Source organism: Natator depressus, chromosome 2 (genome assembly GCF_965152275.1).
Source record: "Natator depressus isolate rNatDep1 chromosome 2, rNatDep2.hap1, whole genome shotgun sequence".
NCBI classification, from domain to species: domain Eukaryota; kingdom Metazoa; phylum Chordata; order Testudines; family Cheloniidae; genus Natator; species Natator depressus.
In genome coordinates, this window is record NC_134235.1 from 86,259,591 (window position 1) to 86,276,826 (window position 17,236).

Here is a 17,236-nt window from a genome sequence, read left to right on the forward strand (position 1 = left end):
AGAGTGTATGTATATGTGTATATATGTGTGTGTGTGTGTATATATATTTTATATATATAAAATAATAATCAGGTCCCTGTTTAAGTACAGGTCCATCCTCTCAGTAATATATTCTTTTATAAACCATATCATATCAGTTCCCCTTTACTAGATGAACAAACAGACATTTCTTTTATGTATTTATTTGCTTTGACTTCTACTAAGTCCCCATTCCAAGCTCTCTATGCAATTTTACAAAATTAAAATATACTATATGAAAGTTCATATTCAGAACACACGTAAGAAGCAATATCCTAATAATGTTTGTTCACCCACAATAATAACGAAAACAAACCTTAATGAAGACATGGGTTGAATCCATCCGTCATTTCCAACTTTCTCTCAACCAGACTGAATCTTTTTCTTATGCTTCTAAGTTTGGGAGCTATTAAGGTTCTCCTGTGCTTATGCTTTAACATCAACGATGACTGACATGTTTTCCTCCACTGTGGCTTGATTAGTACATTTAAAAACCTGAGCCATTATAGTTTCAACTGCAATTTCCACTTCTCTGAGTCTTTTCTCCATGTCCGTTGTGAGGATTGCAAATTGTCACTCTTAGTATTCACATCATCTAAGAGGCTCCAGATAGAATTCTTTCAAGCCATATAACCAAACCTTCAGGCTAGTCACTCTGGTACTGTTTTTATGCTTTGGGAGTTCCCCCTGAGAGGTCTGCAAGGCTGAAGTGTGCAGTGTAAAAAGGAGGCATCTTTCTCATTCTTGGCTGTGGGTGTTTATTTAGATGTTTCAGCACTGGTTTTCATTGAGTATTGACTCTGATGTATGCTATTTTATAGTATACTATGATCAGGTTTTAAAAAAGGGAGCCAATGTGCTGACACTCCATGGTTACACGCCTGCTCTCTTTAGCAACAGACTCTGCCCTTTAACACCACCTGAAACACCGTTAGTGCTTCTGAGCATCTTCAGAGAAGAATAAACTGTTACTGAACAATGTTTTCATTTACAATGGACAAACATGCATCTCTTCTGCATAGGCATACCTGCCTTTTTGCCACTGTTTTTGTTTCCTTCGTTAGGAGCAAGGTCAGACCCTTATTTTGGACCATGAAAGGGTAACCCCTTTCTCCATAAATTGTGTTGAGGTTCTCTGTCTCTCACACAGAATCTCCAAGTGCTATTGTGCAAAATCACATTCTGAAGCCACATCTGGTGTTTGGAGCTGACTTTATATTTCAGAGTAATTTTTGCACCAGCAGTTCCACTTTTTAGTATTTCAAATAGATTTTCCTGATTTTGTCACGTGAAGATGTTCAGTCTATTCCTTTTTGCTTGGCTGGACACTTGCGCATTGATATAAGCTCCAGAAAACATGAGTGGAACAATTCTTAGGCTGCCCAAGTAGCAGTGTCAGGGATAACAATATGTGCAGATTATGGCTATTTCCCCACAACATACTGTGAAACCAACAAGTTCCTTGGGATACATATTGGCAGAGGCTATATTTTATTTTATCTATTTGTTCATATAGTAGTCAGCACTAAATAAAGTACACAGTGAGGGTGAAGACTACTTTACTCATTCCCTTATGTGGTCAGAAATGTTTGTGCCATCATTTGAAATCTGCACTCAAATGGCTTGTAGTACAACTCTGAAACTCACCTATGTGCTGAAGAACAGCCCCTTTGCCATCAAAAAGATTAAGAGGGTGGGTTCTGGTACATTAAGAGGGTGATTTCTAGTTCATCCCCGAAGTTATATTTGAAATAAATGAAATCTTATAAATGTATAAAAGAGTCCAGAGGCAAGTATAACAAATGATGACAGGCTTTCAAACTAAGAGCTATGAGCAGAAAGATTAAGTGAATTTAACATGTGTAGTCTACAGTAAAAACAAAGGGCAGAGTTGACTGTCTACAGAAATACAATTCACACCAGCTTGAGCAATTTTGCTGGGAATCATTAGAATGGAATGATTGAAGGAGGGGACTGGAGTCAACTGTCCAGCTAATAGTGGCCCCAGGATGAGACCTGGGCGACCATTGGCAGGAGGTTCTAGGTCTGAGTCTAGAGACCAGTTGGTTGAGAATTTGAGACAGGAAAGAAGTCAAGAGTGGACCATTTGGAGGTTCTTAAGAAGCAGCAAAGTGGGCTCAATTTTTCTTAGCTTCACTGTTCATTAAGGTCAAGTTAATCTGTCCAGTTTGTGGGCAGGCATAGTTTGATTTGGGGTTGACACTCAGGGTATTGGGGACTTTGGTTTGACTGCGATGGTTGTGTCAATGGTTGGGATTGTTAGTGAGGTGACAAGAGATTAACTTTCCAATTTGGATTGTAATTAGTAGTCTTTGATATGTGCATAATCCTTATAGCCATAATTACTTCAACCCCTTTGTTGGATTATTTGATTCTGGGAAGCGGACAGATTACCTAGATGCAAGTACTGGACTGGATGAGAAGGACGTGTAACAGGTGCTAGAAGTGTTATCTGTAGGCATTACTTGGGGTTCATGTCTGAAGGATGGGCCTTTGCTTTTGGCATGTGGAGTAAGGGCAAGGAGTTATAAACAGTGCCCCATGAATTCTGCAGCAACGGATGACATCCACTGCTGTGATAGTGTGCTTTGGAATCTTTCATTTAAAATCAAATAATGTTTCTAACCCTTATGGTTGTGAAGATAATTTTAAAAATGTGAACTGACTCTGCACCTAACCAGCATAGGCATTCTGACTCAGTGGAGAGCCTTAAACAATATCTTTGACATGTATGAATGCCCCCCTTAATCCCAATGTGTTGTTAATTCTGAAATCTAAAGATGCCAATTTCAAAGTCAACACTTAAGCACATTAGCAAATAACACATTACCAAGCTGTCATCCTCATGTTCCAAAGACACAACTGTCCCTTAAGCTGCTGCCGAAACCTCCAGCTTCCCTCTCCGTTAAAAAATTTAAAGTGCTGCTATGCATTATGTATGCAGAAATGTACAGCATAGTGAAAATGTAGGGATAGCAAAAAAACAAACAAAAAAACCTAACCAACACAAAATTTATTAAAATAAACAAGGGCTACTGTATCATATTTTTTATTTCTTATTCATTAAAAAGCTTCTTTTTAAACAAATATTCTTGCCAGTTTCATTTATGTTCAGTCTCCTACACCAGAATGCTATAGAAACTATAGTACTTGCTACAGTACTTAGATTCAGCTTGCCATGAAGTACCCAGGGCTGGATTATATATAGTATTTTGAAAGAATTCTGTTCAATTTGGTGTGTGTAGGGTTTACTTCAGTGTTATAGTGTGTTATTTGTGGTTAATTAATTGACTTGAAACTTAATGGTATGTCTTCACTGCAGAGTTAACTCATGTTTTTTACACTCGAGTTAGTCCTCCTGAATTAGTCTACCTTGAATGAGAGTAACCACACTGAAATAACACTTTAATTGCTGTGTCCACACTGGCGCTGCACTTGTGTTTTTCCCTAAAGCTTCTGAGGGCACATCCCATGATTCTTAATGCTGCAGTATGTTAAGTCATGCTATGAGTTCTTTCACAGTGTATTGTGTGAGAACTTGTCTGTCCTTTCTGAGCACCCAGGGAGGATTATGGGAAGGCATTGGAGGACTGGAGGTAGTCAAGCCTGCATCCACACTGCAACACCGTTGTGCTAGCAGCTGATGAGGTGTGCGCACCCAAGCTTTAGCCTATATCCCTTGATGGGCTAGCTAATTCAAGTTGAAAAACACTCAAGGTGAGGATTTTTTGTGTGTGAAAGAGAGTTGAGTTAGTGGCAATGCTCAATTTATAACTCAAGTTAACTTTGCAGTGAATACAAGCCCTTGTTGTTAATAAAGTTAAGCAAAGATGGATGCTCCTTCTTTTGGCCAGGATGTTGTAAAGAGAACAAGCATCCAGTACTAATTCGTTAGCAAAGATAAGATGGGAGATAATGAGCTTAAGGTGGAACAAGATAAATGTAGGTTAAATATTGGGAGAAATAAAACTACATATACAGTTGGGTCAATGGCCAAGGGAAGTTGTGAAATTACTATAATTGGATATAGTCAAGGCTAGCTTAAACACACACCTATTAGAAGTGATTTAGAAATACATTCATCTGGCCATGCTGCAGGGGACTGGCATAAAATGATGCATCCAGAGTGATTCATGACAAGTCTGTAAGTCCCACATCGGTGTGTCTCCCACTTGTTAGGGTAACTTGATAACTTTCAGTTATGTTTGAGTTTAAAGGGACATTGCCAACTAAAAATCATACGCTGGGCCAGTGTGTGGCTAGCCCCGTGTAGGCATTTTGGGTGTGGTGGTGGAGGTGAAGACAAAAGGAGCTCCCACCTCTTTTCTCCAGCTCAAGGGCTGATCATGATCCTGTTGATGAGTATGTTCCCTGTTTCTCCTTGTGTCTTGTGGGTATAGGTAAGTGAAAGAAAGGAGGGGAGGGAAACATTGTGGAAAGGTTTGGGTCACAACCCTACCTTTCTACTCCCATTCTAGTCTGCATTTGAAAGGGGGATATGTACACTCCTTTCAAGGATTGGATAAATTCCATGCCAGTGAGCACCACCTCAGAACCCCTAGCAGAATTTTAAGAAGAAATGAACAATATGGTAGGTACTGATGTTTATATTACTGTAGCATCCAGAAGTCCTAATTGTAGTTGAACACCCATTGTGATTGACACTGTACAAATATATGTATAGACAAGGTCTCTGTCCCAGGGAGATTACAGTCTAAGACCCCGATCCAGCAAACACTTATGAACATGCTCAACTTTACACATGTGAATAGTTCCATTGAAGTGAATAGTACCGTAACCCACATGTACAATTAAGCTTGTGCAACAATGTTTGCAGGATGCGGAATAAGAAGACAAGTCACATAAGAAGTGTGTGTGTGGGGGGAGGTGGAAAAAAAAGAGTAGGAACTGAAAACTTAGAAAGGGGAACAAGAAGGATGTCATATGCTTAGCTTATGCATGTTTTAGAAGCAAGAAATTAAATTATTAGCTGAAAGTAGGCAGGAGACAAATAATGCTGAAAATACTGCAGACCTACTATGTAACATTTTTTCCCCTGTGAATATTGCTAATACTGCTTGATCCTGTTGCTCATTAAAATACATAACTGTGCCTTTTTGATTTGGCTAATAATATACTGCAGCTGTATCAGTCATTCTGGAGGATTTTATGGTGGAGAACATCTCCTGTCCTTGCTCTTTGCCTTGGCACAAGTCTTTTCTCATTTTAAACTTAGTTAATAATAGAGCCGTAGAGATCCCCTGAGCCACCATGTAGTAATTTAATGGCCTATACCCCTGAGCTGGAAGGCCCATATAAGAGTTTTAGCTCAAAAGCGTCAATCACGCACAGATTAAATGAATGGGAATGATAGAGCTTATCCTCCTTCAGAAGCGGTTTACCCTGCTGTAAACCTTAATATCTGACTTTAGCGAGCATGTTCCACTCCTGGTATAATTTAGAATTGGGACAATTAAAAGATTTGAGGGAAGGCATGACCTGTTTACATTTGTGTTGACACAGGTACTTTTCTGCCCACGTGATTCTGGGATTGGCAAGTGTGTCTGTGCACACACCCTGCCTAGGTGAGGGAGGGGCTTTTCAACTGACCGGGAATTCAATGTGCATTCACTAAAAGACTTGGACATAAAGCATTCTGATGTGGAACAGTTGATTATTTGGCTGAAAGTTGAAAAGTTCATGTTGCAAAGATTTAGTAAAGTTATTAAAGGGGGAAAGAACATTTTATTTCTTCAAAGGACTCTCTATTATAAAGACATCACACAGAAAAATTCAGGCACTTAAGTAGGTTTGCTATAATTCTGATGAAATAAACAATCAGCTAAGATAATGGCTAATTATTATGTAAATTTCATTTTAATTCATTTGGAGAAGGAAAGAATTATGGTGCTATTGGTTTCAGGAGACAGATACACATCCTGGTAACTCTGGTCCATTCTTAATTACCATGGCAATTAAAACAAATAAAACAGACATTCATTAATGTAATTCAACATAACTATTCTAGTAAGGGATAATATTGATATTCCCATGACATCTGGAGCTGCATATTGCAGTCTGCATCACCTTTTTGATATTGTATCTTGACAAGCATGTTTCTTTTTTATTCTCCTGGATGAGATTTAGAGATCTAATGGAGAGGTGTTTTGGCTTTTCACAGGATGAATTGGACGAACTTCGAGCTGAAATGGAGGAGATGCGTGACAGTTATTTAGAGGAAGATGTTTATCAGCTGCAGGAACTCCGGAAAGAGCTGGACCGTGCAAACAAGAACTGTCGCATCCTGCAGTATCGTCTCAGGAAAGCAGAACAGAAAAGTTTGAAAGTTGCGCAGACAGGCCAAGTGGATGGAGAGCTCATTAGAAGTTTGGAGCAAGATTTAAAGGTGGGTAAGGTACTTGTTTGGAATATATTCGTAGGAAAAAGTGAAAGGACACAATCTTAGTCTCTTGTCAAAATAATAGATATAAAAGTAACATAAAACAATTATTTGTATTTCTCAAAATATCAGACCCAGTGTCCTTATTTCTTGGCAGAAAGCAAATGTGCAACTTAATTTCATGAAAAAAGGGACTTAACTAAATGAAAACTATACACAAATTCAAATGAAAGGAACACGATCAAGTTACATTTCTATCTTGTTCACCTTTCCCTTATCCTGTCAATCGGGGTTGGAGGCTGTTGTTGTTCATCTCCAAGTCTTATTGTCAAGAGCATCTTCCAAGCTGACACCAGCCTCCTTCGTGTTCTTCTTCAGAGTCTCAAACTACTGGGTCTCCCTCATGGTCTTTGTCCCATGACTACTAGCTCTTGTCCTTTCTGGCCAACATATCTTGTCATCTCAAGTGACCCAGCCATCTCTGTCAATGCTCCCTCAGCTGCATGTGGCTGGAATACAACAGCCTTTGTCCATTTTTTACTGCCATCAGGTGAAGCAGTTGCATGCTGCTTCTGGTTGATGCCCTAATATAGTACGGATATGTTCCCTGAAGGCGAAGATCATAGAGCATGTGTGACTGGCACAACTTTTACAAAGCAGCTGGCTGGGCCTGATGTTCTTGGTTTGAATCTGAAGTTCTTTCTCCTAGATGGACTGCCTGCCACAGCTAACCAGCCCCATCTGCCCAGAGCAATCTGGCTATAAAGTGCCAGACACCCCAACCTTTTAACACTCCCACTTCCAGTTAAGAACACCTGTGCCACAAGAAGGCAAGTGGTAGGAGTTTAGCAGTCAGAGGCTTTGTATTGCGCCAACTGCATGAGGCATTTTCTAGGGCGTGAGAACTGATCCTCAAACCCACCTCAGCCATAATAGTTCTTTAGGAGTTATGTTAATAGATTTCTCGTAAAAATGATTTTCTTTCTGTATTACCAAAAATCTTAGACTACTGTATCTAAATTTTAAAAATCTAATATATTTTCAACATTTATGCTGTTTATTTCCTCTTTTTGCATTTCACTTAGCTTTGAAAACTGAAAATAGACTAATTAAAATCATGTTTCCTTTTAGTCAGTTCCAATTCATGGTGATCATCCCTTAGCAGTTTGGTACAATGTTTGGGTTGCAGACACTGTTGAAAAACACCATTCCTATAAAAATAAACAGTTTATATTGAAATAATTTTGTGGAAATGTTTCCATTTACGTTAAGCTTTGTAAAAACAGAGTTCAGTTATGCTGGAACTAGAACGTGCAAAATAAAAAGCTTCCTGCAACTGCTATCGTATTGCAGTTCAAAATCAGCTTCACTTTTCTAAATATGTCTGGGGGGAATATTCATCCTTGCCTGTGTTAAGCTGAACCTAGCAAACCTGTGTAGTCTTCTTTATTTTTTGGTTTTCTTGTCACTTTTACCTAGTACTGACTGCTGTTGATGCAGCAAGACCTGGTAGATGAGGCTGCCACACAGGTGCTGTTTTGATCAAAACTGTGATCTGTCAATTTTAACAGTATAACTTCTGCATTTTTATTATTATTATTATGCTATCCCTAGGGTTTCTGAGCTTGATATGTCAAGGGAAATGCTTTGATAACTCTGAAGTTCCCATCTTCATTTTCTCCATTGGAAACATGAATGTAAATTCTCCTATCGTTTGAGTATTCAAAACTGGGTCTAATAATTTAAATTGAAGATCCCTTGATTATCCAAGATTGTAATGTATGTATATTGCATGTTCAGGTAGTTAGATTTCTTATGTGGTGTTGATTCTATTCTAACCAGGTAGCCAAAGATGTATCTGTCAGACTGCACCATGAACTGGAGAGTGTGGAGGAGAAACGTGTGAAAGCAGAAGATGAGAATGAAATCCTTCGGCAGCAGATCATTGAGGTGGAAACATCCAAACAGGCGCTACAAAACGAGCTGGACAGGTTGAAAGAGGTAAGCACGAGCCAGGAAAATCATGCAGAACCATGTTCTTGGTTTAAATGGAAAGCTTGTTATCAAAGCATTTTAGAATGTTTCTGAAACAAAGATATTAAAATACCTTCTTCCATTGGAGCTGCTGATACAATTGGCACTGATAATCATCTGCAAAATCTTTTTCTTTGCCCAGAGGCATTCATAATTTAGAATCCATTGAGAACTATTTTTTATCCAGTGCCCATTACGGTGCGTATACCCCATTTTCCTGCATGCCTCAGTTTTTACAAAGGCAAAACTCCCATTGACTTCAATATGATAATGTAAGATCTGGGAGTTTTGCTTATGTTAGGATTGAGTAAATCCTACAAGATTTGTTCCTGAAAGGTTAATTTAGATTGACAGAATAAATCTTGGCTTACCTTACTAGTTGACATCAGTTGGACTACTGGTGGAGCAAGGCAGGTAGGAATTGGTTTGTAATGCACAAAAACCATTGAACTGAGAAACAAAAATGTTGTGTATTAGCAAAAGGAATAATTTCTTGACACATATTCATAATGGATACAATGATGCTGCTTGGATGGAAGTGAAGTGAGGAATGGAGGATACAATAAAGGAAGATGGAAGACCAAACATGGTTCATACCCTGGTCTAGCATCTCTTTTCTTGTCACAGTACAGCATGTTGGTAGCCCACTGTCTCTGGCCATTCTTAAACCAGATTGAGATAGAACATTTAAACATAATGAGGTAAGCCATTTATCCTCTGAGCTGTGGACAGATTTAGAGAGCTGGTGTAATTATGTGCTTATTTTAATCTTTCAAACAATGCTTGTGAATCAACTGGCACAAAGCCTGATTCATTGTATAAGGTTGACAAACCATATTTAATTTCTGTGTGCATTTGGGTTGTGAGGAGAATGAGCTCATTGCAACAATTTTGGAGCTTACTATACATAAAGTGGCAGATCCTCAGCTGATGTAAACTTCAGTGGAGCTATGTCAGTTTATACCACCTGAGGATTTGCCCCAAAAGCACAGTCTGACTGATGCCTTAGTTATAGAGAGTTTTGTTTATTTGTTTTTTTACTTTAAGCTATTTGCAGATGCTATGCTTATAGGGCATCATAATTTGCTAAAAGACATGGCAAGCACATGCCATACAAAACCTTGCCATCCGCTATACAAGCTGTTTTTTATAACTAGCTGTGCATTGTTGTAATGCACTGGTTATCAAACTGCAATCCACAGAGCCTCCTGCTGGTGGTCTGTAGGAGGAAGTATTTTGAGAACCAAGGTATGGCTGATCAGAGCAATGGGAGACCAAATGGTCCAACAAAGGAAAATTCTCTACGGAAAGGATAGAACAATAGGATTCAGTCAAGCTGAGGACCTGTTAGGGAATAGGTAGGGCATAAGCCCCGAGCCAGTTATTGAAAATGTACCAAATATTTGTCTGTATTGAGTGCCGGAGGTTCACTTAGCACTGAAAATGAAGAAGTGGTTCCTGCCTTAAAGAGCTTACAACCAAATAACTGGAAAATGCCGTTTATCTTCAGCATTATTTGATAGAGACAAAGCTGTAAAAGAATATAGTGTAGACATGCTGGTAGGAAAGTTAGTCCATTGGTGATCAGTAGAAAAGCCATCCTAAAGGCTGTTCAGAAAATCCTTCATCTTTTGTATACTGTAGTGTTCTTGGAGGCCTTTGCAAGGTGTGATGATGGCCTCAGAATCAGGAAGCTGTATAACAATCTCTGTCATCCTTTTAATAAATAAATAAACAAGGTTTCTGTTCAGATTGCTGTGATCCACCATGCCAGGTTTAAATGTTTTAATCTGGAAGGAAGGGAGAAGAATATGTTTTTTGCTCAAGATGAGGACAGTAATGCATACTGAGAGACAAACTCTGGTCCCCTCCACCTGGCCATAGCAGGCCCTTAACCAGAAAAACGATGCTCAGTAGCTGTGCAGATGGGAGGGAGATAGGATTTGGAGACACTGCACTGAATTCCGCAGAGCTCTGCGTTGTAAGAGCAACCTGCAACCAAGTGCAGAGGGAGAGGAGGAGTGGCAAAGTGGGGTGTCAGGGAAGGGGCAATCAATCCACAGTTACGGGGATAGGATGGATGTGCACTGGCTGTGAGGACTGTTACAGCCCTGTGGTTGCAGTAGTGGCTGTAATGTGCCTTTGTGACTATTATGCAGGATGGGGAGTAGGACTGCTCCTTCCTCCCAACCCCAGCCTCTGACAGAGGTTTCCAGTGTGTAGCCTGGCCATTGTACCTATGTCCTGGGATCTAGGATTTGATTGGATAGTAGTTGGGATAATGTTGTAGATGAAATTATATATATTAAAAAAAACCCTACAATAAAAGAATGTTGAAGTTGTGAAGTTCAGCTCTCATAAGTTAGGAAATGCCAGAATTAAGGCTTCCTGTGCAAACATAATGTGGACCCCTTGTGCAACCATAATTTGACCTTTTTGGTGCATGTGCATTATGATACAGTCTTTTAAATTACATGATTACAAACTGTTTTTTCCACAGGACCCCTGCCCTATTCAAGGCATAGGTAGGATGGTGCTCACTGAGTGGATAGTTAATGTACAAAAATTTGATTATCAGCTCTTCAGTCTAGCAGACAAAGATATAACAAGATCCAATATCTGGAAGCTGAAGCTAGACAAATTCAGACTGGAAATAAGGTGAAAAAAATGTAATAGTGAGGGTAATTAACTGTTGGAACAATTTACCAAAGGTCGTGGTGGATTCTCCATCACTGACAATTGTTAAATCACGACTGGATGTTTTTCAAAAAAATCTACTCTATTTCAAACAGGAATTAATTCAGGGAAGTCCTATGGCGTGTGTTATACAGAAGGTCAGACTAGATGATCACAGTGGTCCCTTCTGGCTTTATAATCTATGAAGTTCTCTTTATCCTCATCATTCAGCATGTGACTCCATGCATTATTTACTGCACACCATCCAAACATTGAACAGAAGAGAATTATTGATTTCCTCTTGGGTTTTCTTATGGTGCTCTCTCATCATAGTATCTAAGTGCTTCACAAACATTAATGAATTTATCTTCATAATGCCCTTGCCCTGTGAGATGAAGTAATATTATCCCAGGTTTAGAGATGGGGAACTGATGCACAGAACTGTCAAAAGTATCAACTCCTTTTGGGTCCCACATCTGAGATGCCTAGGACCTGATTGTTTCAGAATTCTTAGCATTTTATAGCACTTTATATATTCAGAGCAGAGCTCCCATTGAGCTGCAGCTGTCAGTGCTCAGCACTTCTGCAAATCAGACCCCAGTTGTCTCAATTTGGGTACCCAAAACATTGAGGAACAGACAGTGGCCACCTGTGAAAATGTTAGTTTATGCAATTTGCCCAGCATCAAATAGGTGGTAGAGGCAGGGATAGAATTCAACTTTCTAGGGCAGCATTCAACTGCCTTAATGAGACCCTCCTTTCTCTTCCTGCAGTAGCCTGCCTTATTCACTACACACCTTGCAGTTTCTATAGCAAATGAAGGTGGGGTCTTACAGACAACAGCCTCCTTCACTATACAATCCTGATTCATCCCCAAAGTGGATGAATCCTGTGGACTGAATGAGGCAGCGATCCTGTGAGAGAAATAGTATGTGATCATGTAACTAAAGACAGCATCATAATGTGTGTTCACAAGGAGGCACAGGCAACCTCTAATTCAGTCATTTCCTAAACTTTGAGTGCCTGACTTTGCAACCTTTTATGTTCTTTAAACATTTGTGTGTGTGTGTAATTTTCTAAGATTTTTTTTTAAGCTTACAAATTGAGAACACAAATTCCATTGTGTGGTACCATAATGACCCCTCAAGCCCCATGAGTCCACATCAGTGTTGGAATCTTTAGAGCCTCATTCTTGGACATGACTGAACCATTTTAGCCAAAACTAAGAAAAACAACATAAACTCAGCCTGAGACACCTATCATCGAAAATTTTAACCTGAGTGGTTTATGTTTGGCAAAATTATAAGCAATGAAAATAGGTCCTTATAATGGAAAGCATCAGGCAACTTTAGCTTTAAGTGACACTACTTGTGTTGCATATAATATGGTTCAGTCTTTAAACTTCAGTAGCTGCCTAGAAATGGCAATGGACCATTCCTGCTCCACATTGCACAAAAGTATTGAAAATGCATAGAGCCTGCTTCTTTTCCCTGAGAGGAGAATAGATTGTGTCTCTTATTTGCAGCTGCTAAATGTATATTTTGGTGTATTCTTTGTGCTTGGAGTTTTCAGCCAGCAAAGAGAAAAAGACAGATAGTGACATGGCAGGGTTCAAGTTGCTTGAAAAGGGTAGCCCTGCTGAAAAAGACAAAGAATGGGGAGGATTAGGAATGAGGTAGCAGCTGCAGAAAGATTTGACATGAATGTTATAAAATGGTTTAGCAAGAAATGAATGAGATTGTGTAACCAGGGAGAAAGGGGGATTTATTTTCTGTGGAAAAGCCGTATTGAGCAGCTGATAACCTTCTTCTGTTGTCATTGAAGGCATAAGGGCTGGTGGGGGGGAGGGGGAAGCACTTTCTCTGTCACTGGGAGCTGTGACATAATTGCCTCTCCTAATTCCCCCTGTCCTGCACAGGCTCTCTTAGCTAATTCAAAGATAAAATCAATTGCATTTGGAATCCTTCCCGTTGAGTTAAAATCCTTTTTCCCTCAGCAGGCATGAATGGTGTTCTCCAGATTTCTTTATGCAGGAAATCACTTACAGTTATTGGAGGACCTTTATTGTAACTGAGGCTTGTTATCATTCTCCAGAAGGAAGGCACAGGTAGAATGAGAAAGCGAGACAGTGAGAGGAAACAGGTCCTGTTCATTTTCATCTGAAAGGATGGAGAAATGAAGGTCTGGGGACCAGCAGTACTCTCGTTAGGGTGCATGAATTTAGATGAAAACTAAAGCATACTGTAAATGAGGTTCCGCAGTGTAGCTGCAAACTCTTTAAGACAATTGTGTCTCCCAGCGCTCTTCAATTTGGAAGATCACTTGGTAATAGAGATGCTCTCATGTACCCATCCCAGCCCTCAGCCCCACCCTACCCCTCCACTGCTTGGCTCTTGGAAAGTTCTTACTACAAAATACCACATAGGGCTCGAACAACTGCAGCTCAAGAACTGCTACTTTAAAGTAAAAGTTAATTTTCTTTTGTGGTTGAAATATTGTTCTGTTTAACAAAATGGAAGGCTGTATTAAGACACTAATAAAAATAGAAGTGACGGGTCACTGAACTGGCTTTATCCTATGCTGTTTAGAGCCAAATTCTGACCAGAGAGACACATGCACAACTCCTTTGAAGGCAGTGGAAGTAGAAAGGATGTGTCTGAGAGAAGAATTTAGCTTTATTTACATGATATGGTAAAACAAGCTGGAGGTTACTTGTCAGGGCTGTGCACAGGGAGTTATCCTCAGGGTCCAGACCAACCGCTGGCTGCTCCTCGACTACCTGCTGCTAGGCAACAAATGAGCCCAGTTATGCTGCCTTGGAACTGACAGAGTGGCCACAGCTCCTCATTGGCTGCTGGTTTAGCAGCACTGCTTATAAGCCTGGCCCCCACAACAGATAAGCGGCCCCTCAATGTGTACCATGCCCACAGCTGCATTTGCCCTTGTTTCAGTCTCCTCTCTGGTGTAAATATACAAGGTACCGGGTAAAGATCAGGCTTCAATTCCTTTGGCACAGTTCACAGAATTTACTCCTCTAATGCATCATTTGGAGAACACACATCCTATCATCTATTAAGCTAAGACTCTATGATTCCGGTAGCGCTTGACAGAGTTCAGTCACTTCTCTAGTGAAGCTAGAGGGTGGATTCTCATAGCTTCTTAATTCTTTGTATCAAAAGCAAATATATTTTTTTCATGCACCTTTTGTTTCAGTTAGCTAGCACCAGGTTTGAAGTGTAGGAATTGGTTGGGCACCAGTACAAGAAGAGGGGAGAGAGAACCAGTAAAGTATAGAGTGAAGTAACTTTTAAAAAGCACGGCAAAGTCATCCTGTTGACATGGTAATCCTATTTAGGGGTTACTAACTGTGAGAGCTATAGTAGTGAAGTCTTCTGCAATGATTAGTGAAGAAATCGAAAGGCAAAATGTTCTCCTGTAGTGCAATTTTGTAGTGTCTGACTTTTTTTCCCTTGGAAAAATAATGAACCAGAAGACTCCAGCATCAGCCAGTATATACATTCTTATCATGCACATCATTCTAGGTATTTTTTACTGCAGTCCTCGTTTGGCAGCAGTCATTTGATTGTGTTTACAAGCCCCAGTGTCACCATTTGAGTATAATATTCTGGGAATGATTAATTAACAATGCCTCTGCTGATCATAGTCTAGCTTTTTAAAACATGCCTGCAAACCTAATCCCATGGTACTCAAACTGGGCACAGCCTCCAAAGAACACTGTCTTCCTATAAATCAGACTGTCCACAGCCTCACTCCTTGAGGCTTTTATAGACCTCAGCTGACCTTTACATGTAGATAATGTTACTGTTTGGAATGATGACATTCACAGTGGGAAAGTGATCTACCGTAGCTGCAGATTTACCAAAATGCCAGTTAGTTACAATGAAACCTGCCTAATAAATTAGCTGAGATTTGGCAAATGCCAGATTCTAGGCACTTTTGTTTTTAAATATTTTTGAAGCCTTTAGGTATGAAAACTAGTGCAGATCTAACCCCCCGCCCGAAAGTTCACAGCATACATCCATTTCCCTCTCTTCCATCCCATTGCCAAACACCCTCCCCCCCACCTAAAAAACTCAAACATGTTCCATATCATATGTGCTGTGGACTTGGCCACCATGGTGAAGGTATCATCCTGAATATTCAGTCTTTTACTGTGAAATTCCTTAGGGGTTAACTCTGTGATGAGGCTTAACCCCCATCACCTGCAAGACTAGTGAATACACCTAATTAATCATGCTCTGCACCTGGGGAGGTGAGTACCTAATTGGCTCCTGGCCAGAGCAGGCAGAGCTAAGCCATTATAAGTAGACTGAAAGAGGTCAGTTGAGGGGGAAGACCGTAGGGGAGACATGTCTCCCTGGTGGAGAGAAGCCCAGGGTTAGGGTAACAGACAGAAATAATGGGGACAGTGTGTAACAGAGGCAGCATAGGCTCCTGTGAGAGAAGCTGCAAAATAGGGATTTTGCGAGTACAAGAAGAGAACTTCAGTAGTCCAAGGGGGCAAGAATTATCCAGATTTATGTAGAGTTGTTGGTAATACCCCAGACGGGGGGTTGAACTTTGTGATTTGGCTGGAGGGGCTGAGCCACAGAAGATTTGGAGTCAGCAGCAGGCAGCCAGCAGGAGGCACTGAAGTTGAATATAGTGGCAACATCCCACACTGACGCAAACGGGCACTTGAAGGATGAGTGAGCCCTACCACATATTAGTACTAGCATGGGATTGTGGAGACTCACCTCTGAAGAAGGAGGGAGATACCAACTGCCTTAAAGGTGAGGGGCAGACGGACGGACTAAATCTCTCTTTTTTTCCCTTTCCTATGGGGAACCTGGAGGCTGTAATCTGCATGCTGGCAGCCCAGCGCAAGCAGATGCATGCCTTTTGTTGCATCTATTACAAGGACAGAAACAGCAAGAGGCTCAACAGGCTCAGCAAGAACGTTTCCTGTCATGCCTAGAGAAATGAACCCCAGGGTCCTGGGTAATTTCAGGAGAAGAAAATTCTGCCAGAGCAGTATCCGGCCTAGCAAAATTGGGTCCAGGTGATGACCCAGAGGCATTTTGCGCAGCTTTGAGGGGGTAGCGACTGCAGCAGGATGGACTGAATCCTCTTGGGCAGCTCGAGAGGCCCAGTTCCTCTTGGGAGAAGCTCAAGTGACCTGCCAAGCTTTGTCTGATGAGCAGGTGCAGTCCTGTAGAATTGTAAAAGATGCCATTTTGCGTAGGCTGGGACTGAGCCTGTCTCCTCTGGTGTGTGCCCTAAAGTGGCAGTGCAGCATTTATGGGATCTGGCTGCTATCCAACACAAACTCCTTAGATAAGGTGGAGGACCTTGTAATTTTAGATCAATTCCTAAGGCTTTTGCCCGCTGGAGTCCAAAGCTGGGTCAAGATGTTTTGACCAACTTCTACTGATGAGGTGGTGGAGAGGGCGGAGGCCTACATGGAAGGGGATAATACCGAACCCCCTGGTTGGGGGGGGTTAGTTCAAGGGGACTGTTAGAGGAAAGCAAGGTGACCGAGAACTCTGACCCTGGGATGGCATGGAGCACATACGGGGGTGAGAAGTTCTTAAGAAACTGAAAGAGGTTGTGGTGCCTTAGTCATCACAAGGTATGTGGGACAGGCCTCTGGGTTGATGAGGAGAACACAGTTGTGCATTTCTGGTGTGGCCAACCGAGTAATAAAAGACTACCCACACATGAAGTGCTGCTGTTTGGATTGCTACCAGAGCCCAGTCTATTCTCTCAGTACGGGGTGCACTCCAGTGTAGCAGATAAGTGCTAAAGAGGCTGGCCCTGAAATGAGAGGATTGATTGGCTCCGGATGTGGGCAGATGGTAGTTTGGGAGATTAGTCTCCTGACTGAAAATAGTCTGGTGCACGTTTCATGTGGGCATGGAGATAGATGAGTCTACCTGACAGCGGAAGTAGAGAGAGATATACAAGTCAGAGGAACAAACTGAGGGCTGGTGCAGTAAAAGACCAGCCTTGGCCCATAGTTGTGGGCCGAAGCTGGCTTAATTTCCCATCTTTATTAGAAGACAAAGTACCGCATGGATGAGTTGA

The 17,236-nt window shown here is 40.9% G+C and overlaps 1 protein-coding gene across 9 annotated transcripts in view; it reads left to right on the forward strand.

Moving 5' to 3' along the window:
- MTCL1 (microtubule crosslinking factor 1) overlaps positions 1-17,236 on the forward strand; it is a 174,249-nt gene that overhangs the window by 16,198 nt on the left and 140,815 nt on the right. For all 9 annotated transcript variants that reach the window (XR_012638098.1, XM_074944619.1, XM_074944625.1 and 6 more), the window contains exons 2-3: positions 6,221-6,445; positions 8,282-8,440. Coding sequence is in view for 8 of the 9 variants with exons in the window: in XM_074944619.1 (XP_074800720.1) it covers positions 6,248-6,445; positions 8,282-8,440 (357 nt within the window). In the remaining variant the exon portion in view is untranslated. The remainder of the gene's footprint in view (positions 1-6,220; positions 6,446-8,281; positions 8,441-17,236) is intronic.